Source organism: Takifugu rubripes, chromosome 2 (assembly GCF_901000725.2).
Source record: "Takifugu rubripes chromosome 2, fTakRub1.2, whole genome shotgun sequence".
In the NCBI taxonomy this organism is placed as follows: domain Eukaryota; kingdom Metazoa; phylum Chordata; class Actinopteri; order Tetraodontiformes; family Tetraodontidae; genus Takifugu; species Takifugu rubripes.
Genome location: NC_042286.1, coordinates 5,691,339 through 5,707,232, shown reverse-complemented (window position 1 = coordinate 5,707,232; position 15,894 = coordinate 5,691,339). Strand labels below are relative to the sequence as shown.

The window sequence follows — 15,894 nt, the reverse complement described above, 5'->3', positions numbered from 1 at the left end:
TCCAGCCGGATGGGATGATTCTTCCTGATTCCAGACTCTTCAACAACATACGAAATCCTTTCATATCACCCAAATGAAGGAGCTTCATTGGCAGTAAAGCAATTAATTGCATCAGCGTGAGATTTAATATCAACCTGCCGTGAAAGGAATCATTAATTCTTCAGGCGTTACATTATCAGGAAGACGCTGGTTTGTTTGAAGATTATCTTCTCATCTTGTGGATCTGGCTGAATTTTCAGAGGTATTAAGTGGTTTGATAACGCAAATGAGACCAGCAGACTGCGATAAACACACTAACGGAACAGTCAGGGGCTGCAGCGCGAGAGAATTGGGATATTTTAAGTGTTATTTGTCAGAGAGGACAGAAGCAGCTCCAGGACGTGTCTCCATTCAGCACTCTGGTACCCACAATGCTCCAGGCCGCCCGGGGTCAAGTGTGCCCCACATAAGTTCCACCCTTGCATCAACACGCACGGACAATTTGGACCTAGCACCACCTGGTAGACGGGGTTGGTGGGTTTTTATATGAACCTGAATTCAAAGACTGGCTGAACTGGTCCCAGAACCTCCCCCCTCCTCTCTCATGGCCCCCTCCCCATTTTCCCCTCCATGCATCAAGCTCCACTTCCTCCGTCTTTTCCCACTTCCCTCCTCTCCTCCCTGCCCTCCTCGTCACCTCCGCCCGTCCTTTCCCTCCTCCCTCGCCTCCTTCTTCCTTCCATCCCTTCAAAGCCGTCTCGTCTTTGCTGCATCTGAGCTCAGAGTTGGAACATCAGACAAAGCGCTGCTGGCCGACGCAGGTTCGCGTCCCCCCCCCGAACCCTGTGAAGTTGCAGTAACACCCAGATCACCTTCCCGACGGGACTGCACAACACTCACAACTAACAAACACGCAGGTGAGAAATGCATCGCCCCCTCTCCCCCCCTCCCTCCCACTCGGGCAGTAAGTGCCCTGGAGTGGCTGCTAACAGCCACACACTCGGGCTTTTATCGGGGTAATTTGCTGCCGTGCGGCGGGGCGACGGCGGCCGGGGCAGGACGGTGTCAGTCCCGGTGACGCGCGCCGCGGGCGGCTGGATAATGTGGAGGTATGAATAAAACAACGCGACTTTGATGTTGCAGATCACGAATGCATCATTCATTCACATCCGCAGAGAGCCGCCGGATACAGGCGGCGCGCGGCCGCCGGGAGGAGATAAGGGACGCGCCGGTCATGGCCGCGCTTCAATCGGCCGAGTTCCACTGGAAATATGCAGCGGCTCACATCTGCATTCAAAGGCAAACAGCCCGGGGAGGGGGGTGGGGGGGTGGGGGGGGGGGGGGGGGGGGGGGGGGGGGTGAAGAGCGATAAACTGCTGGAAGACCGGGAATGTCGGTCCACTCCCTGCTAGACTGGCGGCTGGAGATGAAGTGAAGAGGGGGACAAAGACACGACTCCGAGGATGGAAGAGGGGGGCTGGATGTGCGGGGGGGGGGATGGAGGGAAGATTTACAGGTGGATGAAGGTGAAGAGGAGGGGCCAGATTCAAACCGCAGCATGGAGAGAAAAAAGAGCGAGAGGACGGGAGGGAGGAGAGGTGATGGGGCGACTGGTAAAGGTTAAGGGAGATCTTTTCAGACCTCTTTTTATATTCCGCCCTGACTGATGTTAATGGGGGTTTAAAGTCACTGTGGGGTTACCAAGGCAACTAAAATACAGCATTGGGCTGGTGGGGCACCAGCATTATTAATGCCAAACAAAGGGCATGAGCAGGGACAAAGGAAGTGTGTGTGTGTGTGTGCGTGTGTGTGTGTGTGGGTGTGTGTGTGTGAACTTCTAATTTTGGAAAGCTGTTGGTTTTGCCTGTTTTTTCTCTCCGTCTATATGAAACATTTCCTTCTTTCCTCCTGGTGGCAAAATTGCCTCCGATTGTGTTTTTATGTAGTTGCACAATTTGAAACAGTTTAATTATAGAATGTGATAAATTATGAATTAGTAGCATCGTGCTTTATACCTTATTTTGTAAGACGCACCACACACCTAATTCATTAAATTGTTCTAAATAAACAGAGTTCTTTCTGAAAGGCCACATCTGACTTTAAAGCTTCATATTTTATCATTTAAAGCTTCATATTTTATCATTTAAAGAGGCTTCGGGGGTGAAGGTCACGCCAGATCAGGGCGCACCGTGTTTCCAGCTGAGGGTCAAGGTCAGACCCGACTACATCCATCACCCCATTAAAGACCAGAACAGATCTACTAACTGCTAAATCAACACATAATACCTAAAAATAACCAGACATTTACAGCCGACACATCAGCCGTGGACATGATCTGTACTACATACCTATGGATATATCCTGTACATACAGTAAACACCAGATCTACACCTGACCCCCAGAGCCGGTACGCTAACCTGACCCCCAGAGCCGGTACGCTAACCTGACCCCCAGAGCCGGTACGCTAACCTGACCCCCAGAGCCGGTACGCTAACCTGACCCCCAGAGCCGGTACGCTAACCTGACCCCCAGAGCCGGTACGCTAACCTGACCCCCAGAGCCGGTATGCTAACCTGACTAATTAGCACCGATCAGTATTTACCAAACTCCTGTACTGTTGAGTGCAGTTATGTGTCAATGCTAAAGGAGTTAGCGAGGATGGCTGAGCTGTTCGTGGAATCTGTGTCGGAACACAACAGAAGACAGAGGAACAGAAAACAGCGCTGTTGGTGTAAGTTTCCCTGTGTTTGCAGGAATGCACTCTGTATATCAATATCTCTGTGTCTGTGTGTGTGTGTGTGTGTGTGTGTGTGTGTGTGAATCTGCCCATGTTGCAGATACAACAGTGTGAATCATCAGGAGCAGAGGAGCCATAAAGCCCAGAGCTGTTAGGCAGGATGGCTCCTGGAATGATCGCGGGGGGGGGGGGGGGGTCTCCTGCGGTGTGGTGGTGTTGCTGGTGGGGGGGGGGGGGGGTAGCCGGTATAGACCCTGGTCACACCTGACAGCGCAGCCAATGGCCATAACGTCAGTGACAATGATTGAACACATGAAATATGTGCTCTTTGTCCGTGGTATTGGACAGGGTGGAGGTTAGGGGGGGGGTCAGGGTAAGGGTTAAGGCGAGGGGAAAATTGCCTGTTTGAAAAAAGAGAGAGAGAGAGAGAGAGAGGAGGAGGAACGCTGCCTCCCTCCTTTATTAGTCGGCTGGGTGACAAACAAGATATTTGTCGGATTTGATTTCCTCTCTGCAGCAGAACTGTAATAACGCAGTTATTAATAATGCATCCGCCCCCGCCGCCAGGGCGGATCTATATAATTGCACCAGACAAAACACTCTTCTGATACTCACTAAGACAGCGTAATTCTGAATAATAGGGGAGCCTCGGTCGGCGTCGGGGGGAATAGACGCGCCGGGCTGCTGCTGAGCCAGAACTCCCCCCCCCGGCTCTAAATTAACATGCTGTAATGGTGCTGGTGCTGATTCGCTGTGAAACGCGCAGACGCGTGCGTGCGTGCGTGCCCGCTCCTCCACTCCCGGGGTGGGCACCCACGGCCTCTGTTGGAATACAGATTTGTTTCAGTTAGATGGCGCCGCGTGACAAGCGCGGGATTTTATCATTTACCTTCTGGAGAGACTAAATGGAAGCTCTGGGGGCCGGTGAATGAGAAATAACAACATTATTGTTGTTAAGTGTTTCATAAGTAGTTTTACAGGCGCGCGCATCCATCAGGGGGTCCAGGGGAGGGCGGGCGGCATCAGGAACCCGGTACCGGGGGCCCTGGGAGCGGGGAGCCGCGGCTCAACAGCGCCATCAACAGGGCAGCAGGGGTCCCGTCAGGGTGGACCTCCGGGCTCGTGTGCTGGAGACTCCAGGATAAAGGATGTTACTGGGTTCTGGGATTAGGCTGGAGACGAGGATGGCTGGGGTCCAACCCAGCAGGTCGCGCTGACCTCCGGGGTCAAGGTCAGCGCCTGCTTGCACACGTGCACGAGCCCAACCTGCGGACCATCCATCAAACGGGGTCTCGTGTGCCCTCTGGCTGGTTGGGCGGCGGCGGCGGCGGAGCACCGAGGGACGGGCAAAGAAGGTCGTCCCAAACATCCTCAAGGAGACGGGTAATAATAATCACCACCCCAGAGTGTCTGTTCTGCCCCGCCGGAGGGTCCCGGGGCATTTTCTCCTGGTTCCCTTCTATTCTTATAGATTTTCTGTCCGTTTGGAGGCGAACCGGCCGCGCGTGAAGGTTTTCATGCGTGCTGCATTTTACAGTGGTTTGAGGAGAGTGTGCACGAGCGTGCACGAGCGTGTCCTGCGCGTCTCCTCCGTCCTGCGTGTGCCAGTCGAAGAGAAAGCAGCAGATCCACGTTTGAGCTGGTTAATCTGAGACGCACTTCCTGGTTGACCCTGAAAACATGGAGCCATTTTGGGGGCGGAGACGTCGGCGATTTATGTCCAAACATCCAAAAATATCAGCTTATGACCACTGACCCCTGGAGGTTTCTTTAGTTTGCGTGTAATTATGGAGATTTTCCCCAAACGTTCACCTTTAAGATGACTCAGGGACGACGCAGGGAGGACGCCGTGAAGGCGGCGAGCGGGTTTACCCCAGACGAGATGAGCTCCGGTTTTAATAGAGCGGAGAAGCTGCTTCAGAGGCCTCCGAGGGGACGTGCCAAGGAGAGGTGAGGAGCAGCCAGAGTCAATTACAGGTTTTCACCACATTTGTGAGGACACTTGGAGTGGAAAGGGGGGGAAAAGGGAAACTTGGAGGCTGGAGGAAGTCACCTGTGAGCGGAGGGTTGAAGACATCGTTTGTAAAACGCTGATTCAGGAGTTGGAACCCAACGTTAGCCTGTCACCTGTAGCTAACAATATTCTCAGTTTTACTGGTTTGGAGCAAAGAAGAGGGTAAAATGGGGCCAGCTAGCGTTAGCTCAGTTAGCCTCTCGCCCTAGTGCTGACATCATAAAATAGAAGGGAGCGGAGTTTAAATTCCACTATAGAACGCAACAAATTCCCATTGCCGCCTTGATCCTGTTGCCAGGGATGTTCAAACAAGGCTGAGGAAAATTTGGGGATGAGGGAAAGTTTTTCCCGGATAATTTCAGTGGATTCACGTAGATTTTCTTTTGGGAATCCAGAGATCCTTGATGGCAGATGGGGGGGGGGGGGGGGGATTTTTTTTCTTCCAGCACATAAAGTACTGATGAACACAGCTGCACGAGCGCCTGCTCCATTTATCATCGTAGGCAACACATCACTGACACGCTTCTCGCACAGATGCTCAGCTAACATCTGTAAGCATCATCCATATAGGACAAGCTAATGACTTAATAATTATATGTGTGTGTGTGTGGGGGGGGGGGGGTCCTTCCTTTTCCTCACTTAAAAGCACATCATATATTCATGAACATGCTAAAATGCCTCCTTCATGAATGGCCCATCTAAGCACCCCCCCCCCCCCCAACCACCATGACACATAAAACCCCTCCAACGATGCTAAGCTACATCCGTGGAACATCTCGCCTCGCTCCCGCTCCCCGACGCTGGTCTGACAGCGACATGGCTGGGACAGAAAGCTTTTAACACTGGGAGGTGTGTAATATTAATGTCTGCTCCACTTACGCCGCCGTGGATGTCGGCGAGCGCGAGCGTGAGCGCGAGCAACACCGAGCTGCTCCTCTGGTGATGTGGGCTGATACAATATTAATCCTAGTTGTGCGAGATCGCTCCCAACTTGTTGTTCGTTCTGGCCCATTACTCACAGGCCAGGCAGGCGGAGTTGTCAGGAGCTCGGTTAGCGTCCTATTTCACAGCAGGGCGCCGAGGAGGAACTTATTCCTTTACAGGCTGATAATTCTGCTGCGTCTTCTTTCTGCAAAATTTGTTTTGCCCACAATGTTTCATATTTCATGAGGGACTAAGGTGCGGAACTCCTGGGGAGTCCTCACAGGCCCCGCCCACTGCAGCTAGCTAGCGAGCTAGTGTATACCACATGTATCGTCAGCCGATGTCGTCTGTGGACAACGTTGGACTAATTATTACCCATTTGTGTGTCTACATGTGCTTTCATTCTTCCTCCAGCCTCTTCTGGCTGGTGCTCAAAGCTAGCCTTTGCTGTTGCATTCTGACCCCGCCCACTAACCATGTTTGACCAATTACGCCACGGCGAGAAGGAAGTGCTCGTAGACTTCAATGCAACGCGTCCTCCAGCGTCCACAGCTGTTGCAGGAAGCGGTGATCCGGAATCGGAGTTGCTCCGAGTGGGTCTGGGTCCGATTGGGGTCCTGGAGTAGCAGAGCTAGCAGGAGCTAGCAGAACAAGTGGCTTCTCCACTGACCGTCTGTTGCTCGTTTTCCTCCATCTTCCCCATCAGCGAGACGGTTTTTTTTGCGTCTTGTGGAGCCCGAGTCTTCACGTGTTTCCTCTTTTGTCCCTCCGTACGGTGGATAATAGCTCAGAACTGCTGTGTTGTGGGTTCACAATGGCTGAGGGATCGGGTCGGTGCTGTAAATGGAACCTCCTTTGTTCCTTAGAGGGCTCCTGCCTGAATAGAGAGGGAAGAATCAATCCAAGCACGGACGTCATTTTTCTGTTAATCACAGTTACGCTGAGATTTACTGTGTAATCACAGGTGAAAGGAGAACAAGAGGAGAGTCGTCTGTGTCGATAACGCCTGATGACTTCTTCTTTTTTACCTTTTGTTCCGCACACGTCGATGAAGAATATCTGGCTGCGCACATCAGCGAGTCCTTGGTTCATTTCATGATTCTGGATCTTTGGAGGACAGTTAAATGCTCCCTGTCAAACAGACAAATGAGAAAGGACAATAACAGATGAGAGGAGGACGGTCTCATTTAGGGGACGGGAAAATGAGCCTCCTTCCTTCTAGTCGACACATTTCAACACCTGAGGGAGATTTGGCAGCGCTCGCTAAACCAGGAAGCTTGTAATTGATCGACGAGACACCGTTGGGGTCATCTGAACGCTAACAGGAAGTGAAACGAACGTCATTGTCAAAAGTTAGCATAAGAGCTAAGGAGTTACAATAGGGGTCAGGGGTCAGAATCTCACAAATATATATAGAGACAGCAGAAAACACACATAGAGGATTGTAGAGAAGCAGCAAATCAATTTATTCTTTTACAAAAGGACGTGGTTGCTAATCTGGCACCAGCTGATGCTAGGCTACGCTAGTCCAGCCAAGTTTCTGTATCTGTCCTTGTTTGTCTTCTACAGTTCCTGCACCAAACGTCATGGAAAATGAGCAAATTGGAAACATTTCAGACGTGCGTATGGACAGAGAACCCTGGCGTTAGCGCGCTCCTGTTAGCGTGTCGGCAGGACTCGTGTGGCGTTATCGCATAGTCCGCAAATGTGAAATCTGCACAATTAGCGTAAATGCATGCGTAGCGTCCTGTCCTGCCTTGTTCCAAAGACAGATATCTGCCTCTAATTCTAATTTGTTGCCCATTTGGAGTCCATTAGCGGTTGCACAGATGGCTAACACCTGAATTTCAGGTTCCACCCAGTCTGAGTCCCATTATCCTTCACCCCCTTAAATGAAAGCAAGGCTGCTCTTCGCAGGCCTCCTCCTCCTCCTCTTCCTCTCTCTCTGTCCTCCTGCATCCTGTTATTTCCACCTCTCCTTCTTCCGTCCCTCATGCCGTTGCTCCGTAACTAATGGTCCTTAAAGGCGTCTCCAGCTGTCCCGGGTGTTGGGACTACATCACAACAATCAGGACTTGTTATCAGCAGCGCGCTGACTGATTGGGCTAATGTCTGCGCTGATCGGATTAATGCTGCCTTTGATTGGAACACATCCATCATTATATTCCAGGCAATGAAGAGGTAATAGCTGGAATTATTCTGATAATGAAAAAGACACTCTGGCTGGAGATTAAAGCTAAACACTGATAACAAGGGACTTCATAATTGGGAATTACTGGGCGCAGAAGGCAAAATGCCCCCCCCCCCTTATTCAGTTTCTCCGGATGTCCCCTCTCCCACACCTCCTTTACCTCCCTATCGTGAACATTTCCTCCTTGTCCCTCTTAACTTCTACCAGTTCACCTTTGTGTCCCTCCATTTCCCAGTTGTTCACCCTTTAACCATCCTCTTTGGCTGTTTTCCTCTGTCCTCTTCAGCCTTCTTCACCTCCTCATCCTCAGTGACCGATCGCAGCAACACACGACACTTCCTGTGTGTCTCTATAACGGATCATTTAAAACTTGTGGAACCAGTATGTGTGTGTGTGTGTGCGTGTGTGTGTGTGTGTGTGTGTGATGAATGAACCAGCTTGTAATGTTCTCAACCAGTTTGCAGACTAACTAGACCATTTCATTATCCCAATACACACACACACACACACACACTTCTGCATCCCTGCCAAAACAGGGCAACACGTATTGTTTACTGCATCACACCAGTGTGTGTGTGTGTGTGTGTGTGTGTGTGTGAGCATTAGCACCGCATCAGTCAGTGTCCGGCCCGCTGGCTCGTGCACCTGTTGGCTCGTTACAGAGAGCAGGAAGACGTAGCGGCGGCATTAGCACGTGCGCTGTGCCCAAACGAGCGGCGCGTGGCGCGGCAGAAGTGCTCCAACTTCAGTAAAAGTAATGACGTAGACGTAAAAGTGGCCTGTTTTCAACTGGAAGAGAGAAATGTGGGAGCCTCGCTGGGGCGAGGTGCACCCCTGCGGAGGTGGGGTGAAGGAAGAGGAGATCTGAGGCCTGGGCGGGGTAAGGGGTCGCGCTAGGGCGCCTGAGTCCAGACACTTGATCATCTCAGGGACGTGGCTAACGGCGACAGCCTAGCCTAGCGTCCCGTGATGTTTCCCTTTGGTCTTGCGGACGAGGATTAGCATCACGTGCGTGAACTGGGCCCGGGCAGGTGTGCGCGGCTGTGCAGCGCGCGTCTGAGCGTGCGTGCGTGCAGCAGTAATGAGTGCGGGGCCGTGGGACGCCCAAAGGCGAGCTTCTCCAGCAGGGTCAGATTCAAGGACGTCCGGCTCCTGTTGGCTCGCCCACCTACGTGAGACATGGTGGACCAGAAGATGAAAAGCTGCTCCGGCATCATTAAACAATGTGAGGGGACACATGCTGGCCACCACCACTCTTCCTGGCGCCCTCGCTCTCCTTTGCCGCTCTCACACACACACACACACACACACACACACACACCGGGGTCAGAGCAGCAATTTTTGTGAGGACTTTACACTGATTTTCAAGTAGTGGAACTTGTGCTATAAAGAGAGACTCTCAACTTCGGACCCTACAAGTGTGGTGAAACACTCACACGTGGGGCGAAACACCCTCTATTTGTCCCCGGCCGAACGTGGGATTCACGCTTCGCTGGCAAAGCCTCTCTCAGTGTAGGTTATTAATGAGAGCATCATGTCCTCACAACATTACAGAACCACTGTCCCGTAGAGGAGGGAAAATGAGATGAAAGGGTGACGGGAAGGGAGGGAGAGAGAGAGAAGATGTGGAAATGAGAGGGGAGAGGAAATAAAGAGACAACGCGAGGGAATAAGAGCGGGAGAAGATGACGGAGAAGCAGCAGCAGATCTTTTTTCGGACGTAAATGGCAGGTTTACGAGTCCGTGGTGCAGTTCTCTGCTCCGCCTAAAGGGGGCGTCGAAGGTTCTGGTTCATCAAAGATGTCTGCATCCAGATCAAAGACGCGCAGTTTATTTTTAATTTGGTTCTCAGCCTCTGCTTCTTTGTGACTTTGTGAGTGAATGTTGGCAACATGTAACTCGTCATTTGAACTGTCACATTTCTGTGGAACATCAAAGCTGGAAGATAAAAATGTTGCAGGTCCTAAAAGCACCACTCAACGAACACACAAGACACTATTCAGGACTACAGTCTATGATCTTTAGTTATTTTATTTAGTTTTTAAAGGTTCAACAACAATTTGCTGAATATTTGCCTGATCATCCAAATATTCTTTAGTTTTTCCGAGAAAAAAGAATTTAAAAAGGGTGAGAAGGAGGTGAGGTAAAAGAGGAAGAGAGCAGAGGAAAGAAATGATTTGAAAAATTTTATAAGAGGGGGAGAGATGAGAGGAGAAATGGGAAGACGAGGCGAGGAAAGCGGCATTTCCGGCCCTCATTAGTTACTGGTGCGCGTTGTCCTGGAGCGGCAGCGCCATCTAGTGGCCTCCTCAAACACAGCGTCTCACCCCTAATGTCTCACCCACACCTCATACAGCCCATAAATATCTTCCTCCCCAAACCTTCACACTCAAACAATTTGTCCCTGGTGGTCATTTCTCATCCACACTGTGAAAAGTGCGTGCGTGCGTGTGCACGTTGCTATTATCAACGCGTTTGTGGGAGAGGGACGATAAGCGCGGTGTCACAGGCGTCTAATCATGCTCCACGTTGTTATCGGCTATGGGCTCAAGAGACGGATGAACTGAGGAGAGGAAGAGGAGGAGGAGGAGGAGGAGGAGGAGGAGGGGGGGGGGCAGTGAGAACTAGAGATGGAGAGAGGTTGAGAAAGAGATTTAAGGCTCTGCTGCACTAAAAGCACAGAGAAGGAAGCGGCCAAGCTCGGAGAAACCTCCCAAAGAGCACAAACACACCTTTGTACGAGGATCCCTTCGGTGTGTGTATGTGTGTGTGTGTGTGTGTGTTTTCGTTTCTATATTTGTGGGGTCCCGAAAAAATAGCCATCATCCCCATTTGTACCTGAAACTTTCATTTTATCCTCCTTTTTCCTTTGAGGTTAAGGTTTGACTTACAAATGAGCCAAAACTGTGTGTGTGTGTGTGTGTGTGTGCGTGTGTGTGTGTGTGTGTGTGTGTGTGTGTGTGTGTGTGTGAGAGAGAGAGCTTATCAGGAGTGTTAAGGATGGGTGGTAATTGAATAATGACAGTAACGTGTCTGATGGATCACCCGTCACTCCTCCCTCTTCTCTCCCTCCATCACTGTCATCCCGCGCATCTCTCGCCTGGCAACCTCCACTCAAACTGTCCCATCTACGTGCGGTGTAGATGACAACACACGCATACACGCACGCACGCATGCGTGCAAGCAAACGCACGCACAAGCAACTAGTAATTAGCGGAGACTGTTACCGTGACGCTTCCTACCCCCCCCCCCCCAAGGACATTTTAGAGCTGTTATTTCCACATAAATGCCAAAAACATCAAATGTTTTTTCTTCTTTGACTATTTCCGTTACAAACTGACCGATGTTCTGCGTCAGTGTTGGTTGTTTAACAACAGTTAGCATTAACAAACTACCAGATTCTTCCATTATGATAGTATTAGATAGCAAACCTAAGAAGCTGTTAGCAGCTAGCTTAGCATAGCAACCACTGACTGCTAAATAAGGTCCAGCTTCATGATGAGAACTTTATTTACTTTATTAGTAAAACAGAAGACAGTACAGGGTTCTACTGGTGGAACTCTTCCAGATAAATGAGTGACAATCACCATTTTTCCATGTTTAACTCTTTAATGCTGGCAGGTTTTTAGTTTGTTTTTTTATTTTATTTTACTAACGTCTCTTAGCAACACTCGCCCTGGCGTTGTCATCCGCTACTCTTAGAACAAAGATGATAAAATGTGGAAGAAACCAGATTTTGAGGATGCAAATGGGGAGAATTCTGAAGGTGAACCCCGAGGCTGGTTTCTCCTCACTGTAAACTAGTGTAATAAGACGCCGCCAGCGGGCGTGAAGTGAGAGAGCAGTGATCCATAGTGGGAGGCTATATGAGTCCTGGGAAAGCAGCAGTCCTATCAACACACGGCCACGTTTCATCGTACACACACACACACACACACACACACAGAGTAACAGAGACCTTTAACGCATTAATAGCACCCAGTTGTTCAGTGCCAGAGACGTTCCCTGTTGGACAAGGGGGGCGGGGGTGTGAGGGGGGGGAGTTGGATGGGAGGCATAAGCAACAATAAAAAGACAAAATACCCACAAACAGGTCAGAGTGCTGCTGGATTTAAGTGTGTATTCTGACTAAAACCCTGGTGTTGTCATGTGGTTGAAAGACAAAAACAGCGATGACACAGGTGAAGCACCATCTTTTACTCCTTCTGCCCTCAGGACACGGAGACTTGCTGTCCCACTGGGCCACGAGGAGGAGGAGGAGGAGGAGGAGGAGGAGGAGGAGGAGGAGGAGGAGGGGAGGAGGAGGAGGAGGAGGAGGCACGACAGACAGGGTAATAATGAAGAGCAAAGAGAGACGGAGGGATGCGACGGGCGGTTCGTTTCCTGTTTCATCAGCAGAAGCCTGTCAGAGTGGAAGCATAAGGATGAGAACACACACACACACACACACACACACATACGCACACACACACACACTCCTTCTTACCCTCACACTCGAAGGCCTGCAGCGTGGTGGTGTAGGAGCGGCCCAGCCAGGAGGTGTAGCTACCCAGAACCCTCTGCAGTTGGTGGGTGGCGTCAGAGAAGAGCAGGTTGGACGCGCCGTATCCGGCCGACCTGAAGAGGCGGAAGCCCTCGGTGGCGTTCCCGAACGTGTTCTGCGGCAGAGCGTGCGGCAGAATGTCGGAACAGCTCACACACCACGAGCCTGGGCAGCCCGCACTCACCTGCACGCGCTCCAGGAACTTCCACACGCGGCACTTGTCCTCCATCCGCACCACCACCGCGTTGGCAGGGACGGCGGCCAGGTGACACCGCTCGTAGTCCTCCAGGCCCGCTTCAGTGCCATCCGGGCACAGCAGCTTCAGGTCCTCCAGCTCCAGATCCAGGGCCCAGGACTCCTGGTTCTTACCTGAGCCGGAGGCGAGCGAAGCTTCGTCACATCATTTAGCAGTAAATTAGCATCACTTGATGGTTGCCATGACTCCCGCCCTGATACAGGCTATGATACAGTTGCACTGACCATCCAAGTTGTCATAAACCGTCGTGTGTTTGACAAAGGCCACGTCACCCAGGTTCTCCGCCACACACCTGACGTAAACAACAATTATCAGACCCTTTTCTCACCAATAAACATCACACTGCTTAACTCCTGTGTTGGTTGTAGCGCCGCTGCTGTCGTCGCCCTTTAAATTCCACCTTAAACACCTTGGCTCCAGCGCCAAAGGCTGTTTTTGCAGACGCCTTTACTGTAATGACTTTGTAATTAGAGGTTTTGGACATAAAACAGTGGTAGCGCGGCGGCAGGTGGCAGTAGCAGCACCTCTGGTTAGCGTCAGTGGATGCCTGGTACCTCAGCGCTCCGGCCTCCCCGTAGTGCCTCTCTCGGTGGTTGTTGGCACAGATGTGCCGGTCGTTCTCGTCCCCTATGCAGGCTTCACACAGGTTCTTGGGGTTGTTGCCTCGGGGGTCATGGAGAGGGTCTTTAACGCCAGGTACGCAGCTGTAGCCGAAGAAGTTGCCGATAGCTGAGAAGAAGTGAGAAAAGAAAATTAACCAATCAAAAATTAATAGTTTAGTGAGGACCAGCCGGCGTGCAGATCAGGGCCCTGGGCCTCAAACCAGGCCTTGGTTTCTCTGCAGCCTCTGCAGACACTTGTTTTATAACTCAAACCAATATGAATGACGGCTTCCAGAGGTTCACCCCAAGCAGTCTGAAAAGTAGACATGCGACGTCCACCACACCCACACACACACACACACACACACACACGCACACAGAACTTTACTGTTGTCTGGGAGACTCATGTTATCTTACCTCCAGCCCTCTTCATTCCTTTACTCTTCATTCCACATCAATGATTTACCTCTTCTACCCTTTCATATTCTACACACACACACACACACACACACACACTTCCTTGTACTTGCATCTTTGTGAGGACTTTCATAGATTTAGTGCATTCCCCTGAGCCTTAGTCTAATCCCAACCATCCCAACGGACCCCTTGATTCGATCCCAAACCTAAATCCAATTCTCACATTAACCTCAAAACCACGTCTTAACCCTCAAGCGGTCCTTTGAAGTTGTGAGGACAAGACAAAATGTCCACACGTCCCAAAAATGTCCTCGCTTTACTAGTAGAATGGAATTCATATTTTTGTATTTCTCGATTAGCAAGCTTGAACACACACACGCATGGGTTCACTCTGTCTCACCCTTGGGGAAGTTGCACTGCTCCCCAACACTGATCTGTGAGGTGTTGACCAGGTAGCCTATGGGAACGGTCCACCCCACCGTGGTGCGTATGCCCGGGTGACAGGAGCTGCGCTCGTGCATCTCCAGCAGGGACAGGTCGGAGGACGAGCGGCGGGCCATCGCCACCACGTAGTAGCTGATGCCATCTGGAGGGGAGATGAATAACCTTTCACCTCAGTGGATCGTGTAAGAACACAGGAGTGACTGATCACTGAATCCCAGCTGAAATGAGACTCACCCACTCCGTTATGGGACTCTCCTGCAGCCAGCTCCAGGCCGTGGCAGAAGCCGGCAGCGTAGACGTCATCCGCAGGCATGGAGGCTGCGTCTGCTGTCCCATTCTGAGGGGAAAACCACCAAAACCACCGTGTATGACTCTTCCCTGAAGAAGATTCAGACCCATAAACAAAGACGTGTGTGTCTGTCTGACCAGCTACCTTGATCCTAACCATGCAGTCCCTGGAGTTCAGTCCACGGACACATCGCAGAGTTCCTTTAATGTGGCGAGCGGTGGCGTTCCCGGACAGATCCAGACACTTCTTCTCCTCGGCATCAGACACAACACACCAGGAGACTGAGGAGGGGATGCACGGGAAGAGAAATTTAGAAACATATAGATCTTCACCGACTCTCGGCTGACCGAGATCCTGTTTGTACCTGTAGATTTTGGATTGGAGACACAGCTGACGGACAGCAGAGGCAAGAGGAGGAGGAAGAGGAGCAGCTTTCTCTCTGGATTCTCCATGGCGACTGTGCTGACTGTTAGAGCAGCTACATTTCAATTGCTCTTGTATCACCTGGCTGTGAGATGGATTTGGGGGATGCGGGGGAACAGGGGGGCAGGTAGGCTGGATGGAGTAAGAAGAAAACAGCATATTATTACTCAGTCCCACCCCTCAGAGGATAATCCTTCCTGTTCCTCATGATAGCAGGATAGCATTTCTATCCTCAATTATCCACTGAAACCTAGATGCCAGGGGTGACACGGGTGGGCTCGGGCCCGGTCCAGCCTACCGGACAGTGAGAGTAATGAAGAAAGTGGCAGACAATGCGTCTCTGTCCCGGAGCAGTGAAATGATACAAGCAGGGTCCTGCTACGACTCAGTGGAGGCTAAAACTCCAGGTGAGATGGAACAAACAGCACTCGCCATTGTTCACTTCCACAGTGGATGGAAATCACAGAATCTAATACTCCTAACACACACAATCTGACACACACACACACAGCTGCACAATAAGTTAAAACTGCTACTGTTTATTAGGTAAATAAGTCCAACCTACATGGCTGCACAGGAACTATTTTAGGGGGAAACAGAGGATCTATTATCAAAACCCATTTGGATATAGGTGCATTTGTGGTGTGTGTTGGTGGTCCAATCGCTGTGGGAAGCGTGGGATGTTTAGACCATTGAAGTTCTCTACACTCAGGTGCAGAACCTGCATATCTCGGCTACTGCTGCACTTGCTGATGTAAATGCTACCCTATATGTTTTTCCACCCCTTGTTTTATTCACAAGGTTATGATTTCATGCCCCTAAATGTATTTGTATTCCTGTTCAAACAGGAACATACAGCACTGTGGCGAGCTCTAATGGAAAAAACTCAAGGGTGTTAAAGATTTGACACCAAACACTGCTGCATTCATAACGAGATCCTGTTCATATTAATGCCACGTAATTTAATATATAGCTTGATAAACTGAAGTTAACATTACGTAAGCATTATAAATCCGAATGGCGTTCTCGGAAATGTCAGTAATTATGTTTCATTTGTCTAAATATAATATACGCT

General features: G+C 50.7%; 1 protein-coding gene across 1 annotated transcript; it reads right to left on the bottom strand.

Annotated features, from left to right (window-relative positions):
- Nucleotides 1–11,348: 11,348 nt before the first annotated feature.
- Nucleotides 11,349–14,920, bottom strand: otomp (otolith matrix protein). Its single transcript, XM_003962765.2, has 9 exons — nt 14,761–14,920; nt 14,541–14,677; nt 14,342–14,444; nt 14,064–14,249; nt 13,199–13,373; nt 12,869–12,936; nt 12,573–12,757; nt 12,332–12,503; nt 11,349–12,247 (listed from the first exon to the last, which is right to left on the bottom strand). Exons 1-9 carry the CDS (start codon nt 14,846–14,848, stop codon nt 12,237–12,239), a joined length of 1,125 nt encoding a protein of 374 aa, XP_003962814.1. The 5' UTR covers nt 14,849–14,920; the 3' UTR covers nt 11,349–12,236.
- Between the last annotated feature and the right edge of the window lie 974 nt (nt 14,921–15,894).